The following is a 14,861-nucleotide window of genomic DNA, read 5'->3' as shown; positions in this document are numbered from 1 at the left end:
CCCAGGAAGGGGCTGGCCAGGCAGATGTTCCGGAGTGAGGGTGTCGGCAGGCAAGTCTCCACCTGCTGGGCTGGGGCACACGAGGCTGCTGGGTGGCACCACTGCCTTGCACTCAGTGTGCTCTTTCCTGCACAGACATTTACTGAATGCCTCCTGGATGCCAGGTGCCAAGTTCTCCAGGAAGACCCCGAGGCCTCCCCTCAGTACCCCCAAGTACAAGCCAGCTACAAGCTGCAGAGAGCAGCAAGGACTTCTGTGTTCATGACACTTTCTGTGGACCAGGGGACACTCACCTGAAGAGTCTGGGCTTTATTCCTGAGTAAAGAATATTCATCCTTAGCCCCCTTCGTATGTTTGAAATTATGTCAGAGAGAAGTGTTTTGTTTTTTTTAAGTACCAAACAGTGGAAAATGTCTCATCTGGTGAAATTAAATTCCATCTTAACAAACATGGCTCTGTTGGCTTCAGAATCGGCCGAACAACTTCAGCCCATCCCACCATTTCGTGCGCTCCCACACTGCTACGACTTCATCTCCAGCCCTGCCCACACCTCGCAGCCCTGGGCCGCCGCGTCTAGCAGCCGACCAGGCACCTTCACGCGGGCCCTGCTCGAACTCTTATGCTGACCTCACCCTCTCCTCCACACCAGTTCCTGCGACCTACTCCTTCCAGGCCCCGTGCACGACGCCACCAGTCAGCGGCCTGGCATCCCCTTGTCTTCTTCTCCTGCATCCTGTCTCACCATCTCCATCTCTGTAGTCTGTCCGTCTCTCCCTCCCTGAGGCCCTGCATCATCCCCAGATCACCCTAACAGCCTCTCAAATCAGGCTCCCGCCTCCATTCTGTATCCCTATCTCACACCATTGATTCTCCAGACTGTGGCCAGAGCCATTTCTCTAAAATAGAACACTGAGGTCACGTTCCCCGTGGCCCCAAGATAAAGCCCCAGTCCCTTAGCGTGGCAGACGAGGGCTCCGTGAGCTGGCTCTGACTGCTCCTCCCACCCAGGGCGCTCTCCTATAATAATGTACAACTCTCTTGGACCCTCATATAAGCCACCCTCGCTGCAAGATTCACCTCCTTCTCTTCTTCCTCTGGCTAAATCCTGTATTCCCCCAACACTCAGCTCAGAAGGAATCTCCTCTGGAAAAGCCTTCCTGACTCTCAGGCTGGAATGAGAGCTCCCCCGATCCCTGGAAGCCCCCAGGTCCCCTGGGTAAACCGCGGTCATGGTACTTGCCACTACTTAGTAATGGTTTACTTGTCTCCGTTTCCCATGACACCAGCAGCAATTAGAGTGAGTGAAATGGCACATGTCATAACGTGGATAAATCTCAAATATATGTTGGGAGAGAAAAGCAAATTGCCAAATGATTCATTCATCCACATTCAAATATTGATGAAGTGAAAGGATCCATCCAGTATGATTAAATGTATGTAAAATTTTCAAATACTAAACAATAGTAGAAATCAATGGTGGCTATCCATTTGGGGGAGAAAAACAAAAACACAAAGGCAGGACAAACATCAGCCTCAGGATAGTGGTCACCCCAGGGAGGAGAGGGAGTGGATAAAAGTGTGGCTTAAACTATGCCTGTAATGCTTCATTTATTTTTATTGTTAATAGAGATCTGAAGCAAAACTATCCATGAAATTTGGGGCTGGATAGATAAGTGTCTGCTATATTATTTCCTGTATATTTCAAATATTTCATTTTAAAAATTTTAATGAGGAACCAGAGTCTCAAATGCCAGCATGAACATCCCTGAGGGTCTGAGCAGACTGCTGCAGCCTCTCACCCCAGCTGAGCTCCATGACCTGGCTGCTGCTCTGCACTGGGCAGGAATGCAACCTGGAGACGTAAACATCACTTTTATCTTCGTTTTTACTGATGAGAAAAACAAGGCTCAGAACCTCTAACACTGCTCAGATCACACAGAGGCTCCTGGATTTCAGATCACGTCATCTGCATGTACCTTCTCCCCTAACTACTTCACCCAAGAGTGAGAACTTCGATTAAACAGAGCACAGTGGAGGGAATTTCAGAAACAGAGTTGCATTCATATGTATTTATAAACCAGTGAGTAGATATATTGTGGGGAAGAGGAGGGTTCTGAGAAGTGCAAAGCTGGAGATACAACCAAAGGAGCAGCTGAGGGGGAGACCATGAAGCTTACTGAATGAAAACCAAGTGGGCTTGGATTTTGTCTGATGGGCAACAGAAAGCTACTGGAGATGCTTAAGCTGGGGAATGGCATAAGCTAAGCACTGTTTTAGGACAAGAAATCTAACCTCAATATATAGGAGACGTTGGTTGGCTCTAGGAAATGGGTGGGAAGATTCTGGAGGGATAAAGTTAGATTTGGAAATCATCTTAGTAGCCCCCATAAGAAATGACCTCTGCTGATCTAAGGTGAGAGCTGTGGGGTTAAAAAAGATAGGAGGGCTTAAGCTAGACAGAGAAATAAAAGTTAAGATGAAGCTTTCCAGGTTTGGGCAAATGGTACAGACATTCAGAAGATAAGCTAATTATTTGCTTATTGGTTTTTTGTTGTTGTTGTTGTTGCGGGGTGAGAAGGAGAAGGTAAATAAAGAGAGGAGGAAGAAACTGGGTTCAGCTTTGCTTGTCAAGGTGATGCCCAGACATCCAGGCAGAGAGCCAACAGGAGCTGGCGCTATGGGAGTGAAGCTGAAGAAACCTGGAGAAGCAGGTGAGAGCCACCCAAGCATCAGTGATGGTGGAAGGCTCTCTGAAGAAGAGGGCACGAAGAAAAGCCTGACTGCAGAGAACGGACCCTGGTCCCCCTGCCCACATCAGGGGACAGGAGGCCTAAGAGGAGAGCCGAGACAGTGCCGTGTCTTAGAAGAAATAGGAAGAGGCCATTTCAGATCAGCTCAGGTGGTTGCTATAGACTGAAGGTTTGTGTCCCCATAAAACTCAGACGTTGAAACCTAACCCCCAGTGTGATGGCATTAGGAGGTGAGGCCTTGGGGAGGTGATTCATTCACAAAGGTGGAGCCCTCATGAATGGGATCAGAGCCCTTAAAAAAGAGACCCTAAAGAGGTTCCCCACTGTCTCTCCACATGGGGACACAGGGAGAAGACAGCTGTCTATGAACCAGGAAGCGGGCCTGCACCACACACCAAATCTGCCAGTGCCTTGCACTCCCGGCCTCCAGCAACGTGAGAAATCAATGTCTGTTGTTTATAAGCCACCAGCGTGCGGTGCTCTGCTACAGCAGCCTGAATAGACTGAGACAGTGGCCAAGGGTGCAAAAGGGTCAAGAATAAGAAATGAGCAAAGGTTCTGGATTTGGGGATCGAGAGATGAGTGAGACCTCAGGTAGAAGAATTTTGCAGACAGCAGGGTCAGACTTGTGGGACCCACTCCTCCTATAGCTCCTGAGCAGTGGCCCTGGCCTCCTCCCAGGCCAGCACAAGCCCCTCCCGCGCCAGGCAGAACCAGTGCCCAGCTGCCCGCCCAGCACGAGGGCGGCTGGGCCCCGTCCAACGAGCCACCCCGGGGGAGGGCTCTGCAGAGCCGTGGCCGTCAGCAGTCTTCCTAGATGGCCACAAAGTTTAGCTTGGAGACGCACTGTTTCATTTTTATACGCAGAACAAAGAATTAAAATGTGCCACATGTCACTTTATTTTCTAAAATGTATTTTCTCTATATTTGCCTGACTTCTCCAGCAATAAAATCATTTTGGCATGACACTCATCTTACATAAATGAAAATATAATCCAAGAAAACGGCATTTTAGGAACTCTAAGCCAAATAAATGCTTGAGTGTACCTTGTTTAAATTAAGTTGACATGTTATTTAGCTTTTTACAGTAATGGAGCTTTCTGTATCTGCACAGAGCCTGGTGCAATGATGCATGTTCTGGAAGAGAAAGGCCAGGAGGTGGGAGAGGAAGAAGGGCCCGGGCTGCTTGCCCATAGGCTAAGGAGTCAGGAGGTGAGGACATGGAGGTGAGAAGAAAGATCCACTGCACCAGGAAGCCTGGAGATGAAATGAGAGACATGGCACAGAGGCTCGAGATGGAAGGATGAGCTATGACACAGTGGCTTGAGTGGAGGGGAGGACGTGCCAGGTGAAAAACATCAGACCAAATGAAATTCTGCCTCCTGACCAGGAGGCCCCCAGCCCCTTGCCCCACCTCCACCCTGCTCCCAGGACTGTGGCAGCCAGGCAGTCCCTGGCAGGAGACTGGAGAATTGTCTGGAGAACACAAAGTGCCCCCAGGGGAAACATCTACAGAGACTGACATCTGGGAGGCTTCTGATGGAACAGCCCAGCTTGCCACAGGAGCACCCCACAGGGATGCCCTCCCTTCTCCCACAGCTGCCGCCCACTCGGAGAACTTTTAAGCAGCCTTTCAGCGCCTCATTATTAAAAATGAAGGAACGACCAAAGATTGTAAGAAAGCACTGAAGAAAGCTTGCAGCAAATAACACAGAGACCAGAACAAGATAACAGAGACAAAGAAGGCTGGAGAAAACCATATGACGTAAAGAAAAGAAAATCTCAAAAGAAAATAAAACCCCTACAATTTATAGGCTGAAAGAGTCAAAAGGAGATATTATATCCATAAAACAAGAACGGGATGTGATTTTAAAATTAACAATTGGAGGTGGGTATAGCTCAGTAGTTGAAAGCATTCTTAGCATGTAGGAGATCCTGGGTTCAATTCCCAGTACCTTCATTTAAAAAAAAAAATTAACAATCAGAGAACAGCAAAGAGCTCTTGGAAATTAAGAATCATCAAAACAAAAAAATTCAATTAAAACGGTGGAAGTAAAGGTAAGGAACTTTCCCATAAAGTAAGGAGGGGGGAAAAGCAATAAACTATAGAAAAAAGAAGATTAGAAAAGTAACAGAAGGTTCAGACCAGGAGTTCCAACATCCAACTAGTCAGAATTCAAGAAAATTTAAAAAAACAAACAAAGCCAGAAAAAACAAAGGAGAAGAAATTGTCAAAGAACTCTGCAAATTCCAGATGGAAAGTGCCCAGGCCAATTGATAAAAATTTCATTATGCAATTTAAAACCTCAGAGTAAAAGGAACATTCTAAGCACTTTGAGAAGAAACAGGTTACCTCCTCATATCAGAAATCAGAACAGCACCAAACTCCTAGATGCCACTGAATGGCAGAAGGTAGAGCAACAGTGACTTCAAAATTCTAAGGTTCCTGATTTCATGTTTACTTCCCCACACCAAGCATTCTCTGGCAATTCGGCTCAGGATCCTGTAAGTCAACTTAATTCAGACACTATCTACTCGGAAGGAGCGTCAGGTCCCACAACTAAGGGCTCCATCCTACAAGACTGTCCCCTCCTCTTCCTATGGCAGTCACAAGGCCAGGCTGTCACCCGTGCTTCTGACCCCCAGGCTATAAACTGAAGGTTCTGAAGATCCCCTTCTTGGATTCCGTTAACTTGCTAGAGTGGCTCAGAGAACTCAGAGAAACATGCGTCTCACTAGATCACCAGTTTATTACAGAAGGATGTAACTCAGGAACAGCTGGGTAGAAGAGACGCCCAGGGCAAGGCATGGAGCTTTCACGCTCTCCAAAAGCCCCTCTCCAACACCTCTGTGTGCTCACCAGCCTGGAAGCCCTCCAAACCCAGTCCTTTCGGGTTTTTATGGAGGCTTCGTTACAGAGGCATGGTTGATTAAATCTTTGGTCATTGGTGTTTGGACTCAATCTCCAGCCCCTCTTCTCTCCCCTGAGGTAGGGGAGGGAGGGTGACTGACATTTCCAACACTCTAACCACAAGGTTGGCTCCACTGGCAACCAGCCCCCATCCTGAGGTACTCTCCAAAAGTCACTTCATTAACATAAAAAAGACACCTTACAGTTCTTTTTATTTATTTATTTTTGGGGGGGGTAATCAAGTTTGTTTGTTTGCTTATTTATTTATTTAACAGAGGTACTGGGGACTGAACCCAGGACCTCATGCATGCTAAGCACACACTCTACCACTGAGCTATACCCTCCTCCGACACCCTGTAGTTCTCATCACTGGAAATTCTAAGGCTTTTAGGAGCTCTATGCCAGGAATGGATGAAGACCAAATATATATTTCTTATTATAAATCACAGTATTACATAAGGGAAAGGATTTTCAGCCTAGGGCTTTATATCTCCTACCAATCAGACGTGAAAGTAGAAAAGTGACATACTCCATCACAGACAGCAGAGGATGATTTGGGATCCAGACAACAGACCAACACCTGGGAGCCAGGAAGGCAAGTACCAATACCACAGCTGTGACACAGGCCCGAGGCTGTCCAGACAGGAGAACGGTGGGGGGGGGGGTCTCTAAGAGACTCCAGGGGGCACTGGGAGAGAGGCCCACAAGCATTTGAACGCTCTATGGAGCATTTTTTAAAACAGTGATAATCACCGAGAAAATAAAGCAAGTGAAAAAAATGGAATGTAACAGTTTGAATGGTGGCCCCCCCAAAAGATATGTCTATGTCCTAATGGTGGGGATCTGAGAATGTGATCTCATTTGCAAAGAAAAAAGGTCTCTGCAGATGTAATTAAGTTAAGGACCCTGAGATGAGGTCAGCCAGGATTATTCAAGTTGGACCTATTTCCAGTGACAAGTTGGCCTTATAAGACACACACAGAGGAGAGATGAGAGGAGACGCTATATAAAGTCGGAGGCAGAGGTTGGAACGATGCAGCCACAAGCTAAGGAACTCCTGCAGCCAGGAGAAGCTGGAAGAGACAAGGAAGGATTCTCTGCCATAGGCTTTGAAGGCAGTGTGGCCCTGCTAACACCTTGATTTCACACTTCCAGCCCCTAGAATGGTGAACGAATAAAGTTCTACTGTTTTAAGCCACCAAGTTGGTGGCAATCTGTTAGGGCAGCCCTAGGACACTCATACACGGAGTAAGTTTGATTTTCGGAAAAGCCGAAAAGATACAAGAAGAAAGCAATCAGGCTACACAATGTGGCTCAAAAATGACTATTTTTACTCTATGTATTACTTTATTACATATAAAAATTAACTTTAGAAGAACAAATGACATGTTAGAAAATTTTTTCAACATAGGTAACAAACATTGTCTAGTGCTAATATAATGCTAAACAAATATTTGTTTTATGCTGAATTAATTAATAAGGTAGAAGAGCTATTAATCATTAAAAAGTAAGACAACCTAAAAGAAAAACAGGGAGCGTACAAACAATTCAAAGAAAAAGAAATACAAGAGGCAACAAAAACATGAGAAAAAATGATCTTCATTAATGATTGAAGCAAAGCAAATTTTTAAAAGGATCACAATTTTTGCTCATCACATGGCAGAAATTTAAAAGACTGACTATACCCAATATGGTCAAGGGTAAGGGGAATCAATACCTCTTACATACTGTCAGTGGGAGTGCAGAATGAGACAACGTTATTGCAAGGCAGTTTGGCAGAACCTCACAAAATATTAAAACGTGCTTGACCTTTCTCCTATGAATTCTACTGATAAGCCTTGATCCTCCAGAAATAATCCTTCAGATTTTGTCCAAGGATATGCATGTCAGCAACTTGTAATAGCAACAAACTGGGAAAAAACCTAAATATCCATCAATAAATTAATGTTTTATATGGACTATGGAGCACTATGCAGGTACTGAAAAAGAATGAGGGAATCCTAAATGGACTGACATTGCAAGGTGTCCATGAGACATTATTGGTTGGGAGAGGAAGAGCAAAACAATGCAGAATTACATTTTTACAAAGAACTCTGTTTATGTGTTTATGTATGGGTATGTGAGCAAGCGTGTCTGTACATGTACAGAAAACAGACTGGAAAGACACCAACCTCTTGTTGTTTGTTTTCTGATTTTAAAATTAATTGCAGTGTTTTTAAACATGTCTGCAAATTCTCTGACACGTCTTCATTCAAAAGGTGGAAACTAAATCTCCTCCCTCTGAATGAGGGCTGGGCCAAGTAACCTGCTTCTAACAAGCAGCCTGGGGTAAAAGCGCTGCTGCCTGATTTCTAAGGCAAGATCATTAAAAGACAGCACCATCTCTTGCTCTCTCGCGCCCTGCCTGCCCCCGCAGCCTCCCTATATGCTCTTGGGAAATCCAGTCACCCCTGACTTGAGGACTTAAGTAAGCAGCTCTCAGGAAAGGACCACATGGAGAGGAACCGAGGCCTCCTGCCAACAACCAATACCAATGAGCCAGTCAGGTCCTCCAGCCCCAGTCAAGCCTTCACATGGCTGCAGCCCCTGCTGACAACTGCCCAAACCTCATGAGAAAACCTTGAGCCAGAACCATCAGCCAAGCCATACTAAAATCCCTGGCCCACAGAAAAGGCAACAAATAATACATGTTTACTGTTGTTTTGTGCAACTACGTTTTGTGGTAATCTGTTTCCCAGCAATGGCTAATGAATACCTATGCCGACCTCCTCTGGAGAAAAGTGGGGAAGTGGCGGGGGGGGGGTTGTTTGTTTTGCTTTGTTTTTGCTTTCTACATTTTTACTTCATACATTTAAGATTGTTTGAATTTTGAAAGCCATTTATATTTAAAGAAAGGGAGGAAAAAAAGAAAATTAGGCTTAAGCGTATTTTTAAAACATTTTTTTCCTGACCTTAAAAATAACACTAGTGAAAAAGAACAAAGTTGGAGGACTGACACTACCCAACGTCAAGACTCACTGAAAAGCCAAAATAATCAAAACAGTGTGGTATTAGAGAATAGACCAATGACATTCTGGAAAAAGCAAAACTATAGGGACAGTAAAAAGATCAACAGTTGCCAGGAGTTGGGGGGTAGCAGTGGGGGAGGGGGAGGAAACAGTTGGAGCACAGGGATTTTTAAAACATTAAAACTACTCTGTATGACACTAATGGTGGACACATATCATTATACATTTGTCAAAACCTCTAGAATGTACAAAACAAAGGATGAATCCTCATCTAAATCATGGACTTTAGTTAATAATAATGTGTTGCTACTGGTTCATCAAGTATAACAAACGTATCACACTGACGCAAGCTGTTAACAGAGGAAGCTCCTGGGCAAGGAGAGGGGAAGGGTCTGGGGACTTCTGTACTACCTGCTGACTTTCTGTAAACCTAAAGCCTGTTAATTATTTTTTTAAGGTGGCACTAACCAATTGAAGGAAAAGTGGAAATAAGATAATACAGCCCCCCATTATCTCAGCCAACAGACAAGCCCTGCTTAGTATAGTTCCTTCCAGTCTCTCTTCCAGTCATTTTTTTCAGATGTCCATGTGTACGTCACTTTTTTTTTTTAAGAGTTGAAATCATTCTGCTAAATCCATTCTAAAGGTTTATGGTCTAGTTTCAGCTTGGGTTTTTAACTGCAAAGAAAGTAGCCCATATAAAACACCAGTGATACCAAAAACAGATTCTAGAGGGGCCAGTTGCTATGGGAATGATTGAAAATACATTTCATTTCACACTACACCCTGGTAATGTCCTGACCAGAAGGAAAGAGAAATATTTGGAGTAAGTCAGAAGAGCAGCCAAGAAAACTTCTAATCGAGAAGGAAAACACATCAGCCTACGGAGGTTCCAAAGAAGCCAGTAGCGTCCCCCTGCAACTTAACTAACCATGCTCTTTCAGCAACCATGTCGACAGGGGAAAGGCCCCGGGAATGGAGGCTGGAGTGCACTCCCTCTCTCCTCACTGACAGTTTGATGGCCAAACAGCCAGCAGGTCTCTCTCAGGATGTGGGCTCTCTCTGCAGTGGGGTACAAAGCCAGGGGGAAAAAATCACTCTTTCCCTCCAATGGAGATGCTCCTAATGTTCAGCCAGCTGCAAGGCCCAGGCTTGGAAGGATCGTTTGGACACGGCATTGGCCCTTAGCACTGGAGCGAGTCCTGGGGGCCCCTGCTGTACAGGGGTTAAGACTTTAGATGTTTGATCATGGAGCAGTCTGGAGGTACTGGAGGACAGACCAGGATGCCAGAGGGTGAGGGGCACTTAGCAAGCTCAGAGGAGTGACTATTTTCCCACAGAAGAATTTTAATATATGAAAAAGTAATAAGGCCAGATCAGTGTGTACCAACTAAATTATGACCTTCCTGCAATCAACATTTGTCTGAAAGACGAGATTGTTTAGAACACACACCAGGGGCAGCCTTGAAGGGGAGAGGCCGAGCTGCTAAGACAGTCCGTAGTGTTTCCCTCTCAGGGAACAGCTCAGCTTTACAGTCAGATAGATCCAGTTTCATTCCCAGCTCTGCAATCCCCACTCTCCTCATCTGTAAAATGGGTGTAATTTTACTACAGCTCCCATGAGGTTACCATAAGGCTTACATGAGATAAGCCATGTGAGGTGCTAAGCACAGCACCTGCACAGAAGTGCTAATCAGATACAGCTGCTGTCACCGCCACCACCATCAGAGCTCTGTGCTCCAGAGCTCCTTTATTCTGTAGTTCTTTTTTAATATCACTGTGGCCCCATCTCCCTTTCTCTGTTCATATTCCAACATAGATGCCCGGCACTATTACCATTAAACAGACAGAATCTCCAAAGTGTGAAATATCAGGCAATTACCTTTTTCCTACAGCATCCCAGATTTCATTCTGTACTCTGGGGAGAAACAGACTTTTGATGCCAAACCACCCCAAATCAAAGTTAACAAACAACAAAGTTATGGACACTTTGGGTAATAGTTTCCCACTCAAAGCATAGGATTTAGAATTAGAGTTGCCAAGCATCCTCAAGGCGGAGGAGAACCCGGGGTTGGAGTAAACAGTGATGACTGAGTACCAATATATCACACAATTTCTTGATGGTGCAAGAGAATACCTGGCTGCTTGTTTTCTTTCTCTAAGCTTAGATGCGTATTTTTGTTTTGAAAAAAATATATTGAAAACTAGAGATAAACACACATATATCTGTCTCCATCTCCCAGAAATGACAACTGTTAACATTTGTTATATTTGCATCACGTCCTTTTTTAAAAAGAAACAAAACACGACAGATAAAATTAAAATCTCTTATTAGAACATTCTCTAACACCATACACAAAAATGAACAAAATGGATTAAAGACCTAAATGTAAGACCAGATACTATAAAACTCCAAGCAGAAAACATGCAGAACACTCTTCAACATAAATCACAGCAACATTTTTTTCAAACCAGATCCTAGAGTAATGGAAATAAAGGCAAAAATAAACAAATGGGATCTAATTAAACTTAAAAGCTTTTGCACAGCTAAGGATATCATCAACAAAATGAAAAGACAACCTACAGAATGGGAGAAAATATTTGCAAATGATGTGACTGACAAGGGACTAATCTTCAAAATATACAAACAGCTCATACAGCTTAATATCAAAAAAACAACAAAAAAAACACAAGCAGTCCAATCAAAAAATGAACAGAAGACCTAAATAGACATCTCTCCAAAGAAGACATCCAGATGGCCAACAAGCACATGAAAAGATGCTCAACATCACTAATTGTTAGAGAAATGCAAATCAAAACTACAATGAGATATCACTTCACACCAGTCAGAATGGCCATCATGAAAAAAGTCTACAAATGATAAATGCTGGAAATGGTGTGGAGAAAAAGGAACCCTCCTACATTGTTGGTGGGAGTGGAAATTGGTGCAGCCACTACAGAGGACAGCATGAAGATTCCTCAAAAAACTAAAACTAGACTTACCATATGATCCAGCAACCCCACTCCCAGGCATATACCCAGAGAAAACTCTAATTCAAAAAGACACATCCACCCACCCCAATGTTCACAGCAGCACTATTTACAGTAGCTAAGACATGGAAACAAACCAGATGTCCATCGACAGATGATTGGATAAAGAAGATGAGGTATACATATATACAATGGAATACTATTCAGTCATAAAAAAGAATAAAGTAATGCCATTCGCAGCAACATGGATGGACCTGGAGACTGTTATTCTAAGTGAAATAAATCAGAAAGATAAAGAAAAATACCATATGATATTGGTTATATGTGGAATCTAAAAAAAAGGACACAAATGAACTTATCTACAAAACAGAAACAGACTCACAGAACAAACTTATGGTTACCAGAGGGTAAAGGGGTGGGAAGGGATAAACTGGGAATTCAAAATGTGTACCTCTGAGGGAGTGATGGAAATGTTAGCTATCTTGATTGTGGAGGTGGCTTCATTGATATATACATCTATCAAAATTCATCAAATTGTACATCTGAAATATGCATAGTTTACTGTACAGGAACCAGACCACAATAAAGGTGTTAAAAATTAAATTAAATTTAAAAAATTAAACTCTCTTTCCTTGCCTACTCCCAGATCTATTTCTTGCTCACTCTCCCAATCACTGTTATGAATTGATCTTTGTCTAATCCAGTTCTACTCTGTTCTTTCCTTTAGCTAAGTTTTCTTGGCTTTTTTAAACAGAAAGCAAATAAAAAGAAACACAGGAAATGTGCCAAGTGAAGATGTTTAAGTGAAGAGGGGCTTTCGGGCCTCTGAAGATGTACCAAGACACACCCTTCACCTGCTCCAGGAACAGCACACGCTCATTGCAGACAAAGGCTCTCAGGAGTCGTCCTGCAAACTCAGACCTAAAAGCATCTAGAAAGAAGTACAGACCCCAGTAAGGCCAGCTATTGAGCTCCAGAAGGTTTACCTGGGTCCAGGTGTGAGAAAGAGCCCACCACAAAGTCCAGTGTGGACACGGCCAGCAGGAGCAGCAGCAGCAGCTGGAGGCGGATTATCCACTTGACACCTGCTAGGTTAATCCCCAGCAAGGCCAGGAGCACCGCAACTGAAATTCCTCGCACGGCCCAGATGTTCCTGAGGCTCAGTAGATCTGAGATGGATTCGGCGAAGCCGGTGATGTACATGGCACCTGCAACACACTGACAGGCAGTTCTAGGTAGAAGAGTCAGCAAGACAAACACCATCGGGGCAGCCCGGCACTGGGGACCCTGCTCACCCGTCAGAATTCAACACCTGGGAACTGGCATGGGGCTTACATGAGCCCTTCCTGCCCAGAAACCCTGCCTCGGGCCCCCTTTCTTCTTGACTACATCTCTCCCACCATCCAGAGGGGAGAATGACTGCGGGTGGTAAGTAAGATAAAAAGACTATGGGAGGAAGAAGATGGGACTCCGGGCCAGACAGACCTTTAGACTCCTCTGTCAAGAACTAAAGCAGAGAACAGAAACACAAAGCGGGGCGTCCCATCTCAGAGCCTTAGAAAGGCACTGAATCAAACTCCAGTTTTTTCCTCCATTTCTTTGTATGTCACTATTATTTTTAAAATTACATAAAACTTAGAAATAAGGGAAAAAAAGTAGGCAGCACATCCTTTCAATGTCAATATGGAACAAAGGCTACCCAAGGACTATCTAGGTGTTCGCACTTAGTTCTTCTCACTGTTTACTATTGATTAAATGTGTGGTTTTTTTAAATTGAAGTACAGTCAGCTACAATGTGTCCATTTCTGGTGTACAGCATAATGTCCCAGTCGTGCATATGCATACATATATTTGTTTTCATATTCTTTTCCATTAAAGGTTATTACAAGATATTAAATATAGTTCCCTGTGCTATACAGAAGAAACTTGTTCTTTTGTCTATTTCTATATTTGGTGGTTATCATTTGCAAATCTCAAACTCCCAAATTTATCCCTTCATATCCCAGACTTAGTGAAGTTATATGTTAACTTGTAGATTTTTTTTTTCCAGCAGAGATGCACAGAACTTCTGTTTGGTAGAACGGATAACTCAAAAGATTAGGGTTTGTTGTCCTGTAAGACATGAGCCAGTGCTGTATCTAACTCAGCAATGTTATCCTCCCATTTATTTATGAAATTGCCTAACTAGGAATTGATGGGTCTGATCTGTATCCATCCAGGATCCGTATCTCGCTTCTCAACTGCTCCTTAACGTTCTGCTGGTCCTCCACCAATTATTGAGTGAAATAACATCTTTGGCATATGTTTATATTTGCCTGAGAGTCATGATATGACCTCTTAAAAAATATCTGAAACACAGTTTCAAATAAGTATTTGGAAATAACACCAACCTCACTTTCCATAGTTCCTCAGCCGCCTTCTCTTACCAGGTCCGTCCCTTTACGACCCCCAGGGCCAGCAGGTCACTCTCCTTCCTGTCGCTCTGCTTTTGCTGTTCTCTTAGCCAAAAAAGTTCTACTCAGGCCTCAGGCAAGTTCCTCCTTTGCTATGAAGCCTTTCCTCATCCCCCTTTTCTGAATAAATACTATGCTTACTGCCATGAAATTAATTATCTGGCCCTGCATTTTATTATTATTTCATGCATAAGTTTGTTCCCATCAGCACCACCAAGAATGCAAACACCTTTTAAAAACAAAAAAATTTTATGCTGATGGTACCTCTTAAAAATCCCCTGCATTTGCTAATTACGTTGCAAGCAATCAATAAATACTTTATGATACATGACTATATGAAGAGTGCTCTGAGAAGCAAATACTGTAAGCTCTGGACCTTTTATGTAAAGACAAGAGGGTAATACAATTTCTGTATTTGAGGGTGAGCTCATGAAACAGGCTCCACTCTTCACTGAGACTGGCTCACTTTGCAACTAGACATAACATCCTTGTCAGTGTTCCCCAAATTTATAGCAGACATTTCTATCTATATTGGGGGGAACCCAATAAATGTAGGGGAAACAGTCAGGAGAGAGACAAAGAAAGAAATCTATATTTTCCTGCATTCACCTCAGAATTCAAACTGATTTTTGACTAAATGCCAAGTGTGATGGAGACAACAATGCCATTTCATCAGTATTTGGTCAGATCAACAGGGCTATTCATGGTCAGATAAATTAGAATTTTAAAAACAAATGTTAAAACTGCA

General features: G+C 43.6%; 1 protein-coding gene across 1 annotated transcript in view; it reads right to left on the bottom strand.

Annotated features, from left to right (window-relative positions):
* Nucleotides 1–14,861, bottom strand: part of SLC12A8 (solute carrier family 12 member 8) — a 120,194-nt gene that overhangs the window by 76,377 nt on the left and 28,956 nt on the right. The window contains exon 5 of the mRNA XM_006200894.4: nt 12,647–12,878. Coding sequence (XP_006200956.1) covers nt 12,647–12,878 — 232 coding nt within the window. The remainder of the gene's footprint in view (nt 1–12,646; nt 12,879–14,861) is intronic.

Source organism: Vicugna pacos, chromosome 1 (assembly GCF_048564905.1).
Source record: "Vicugna pacos chromosome 1, VicPac4, whole genome shotgun sequence".
NCBI classification, from domain to species: Eukaryota; Metazoa; Chordata; class Mammalia; order Artiodactyla; family Camelidae; genus Vicugna; species Vicugna pacos.
Note: the sequence above shows the minus strand (reverse complement) of the source record. Positions and strands in the feature narration are given on the sequence as shown.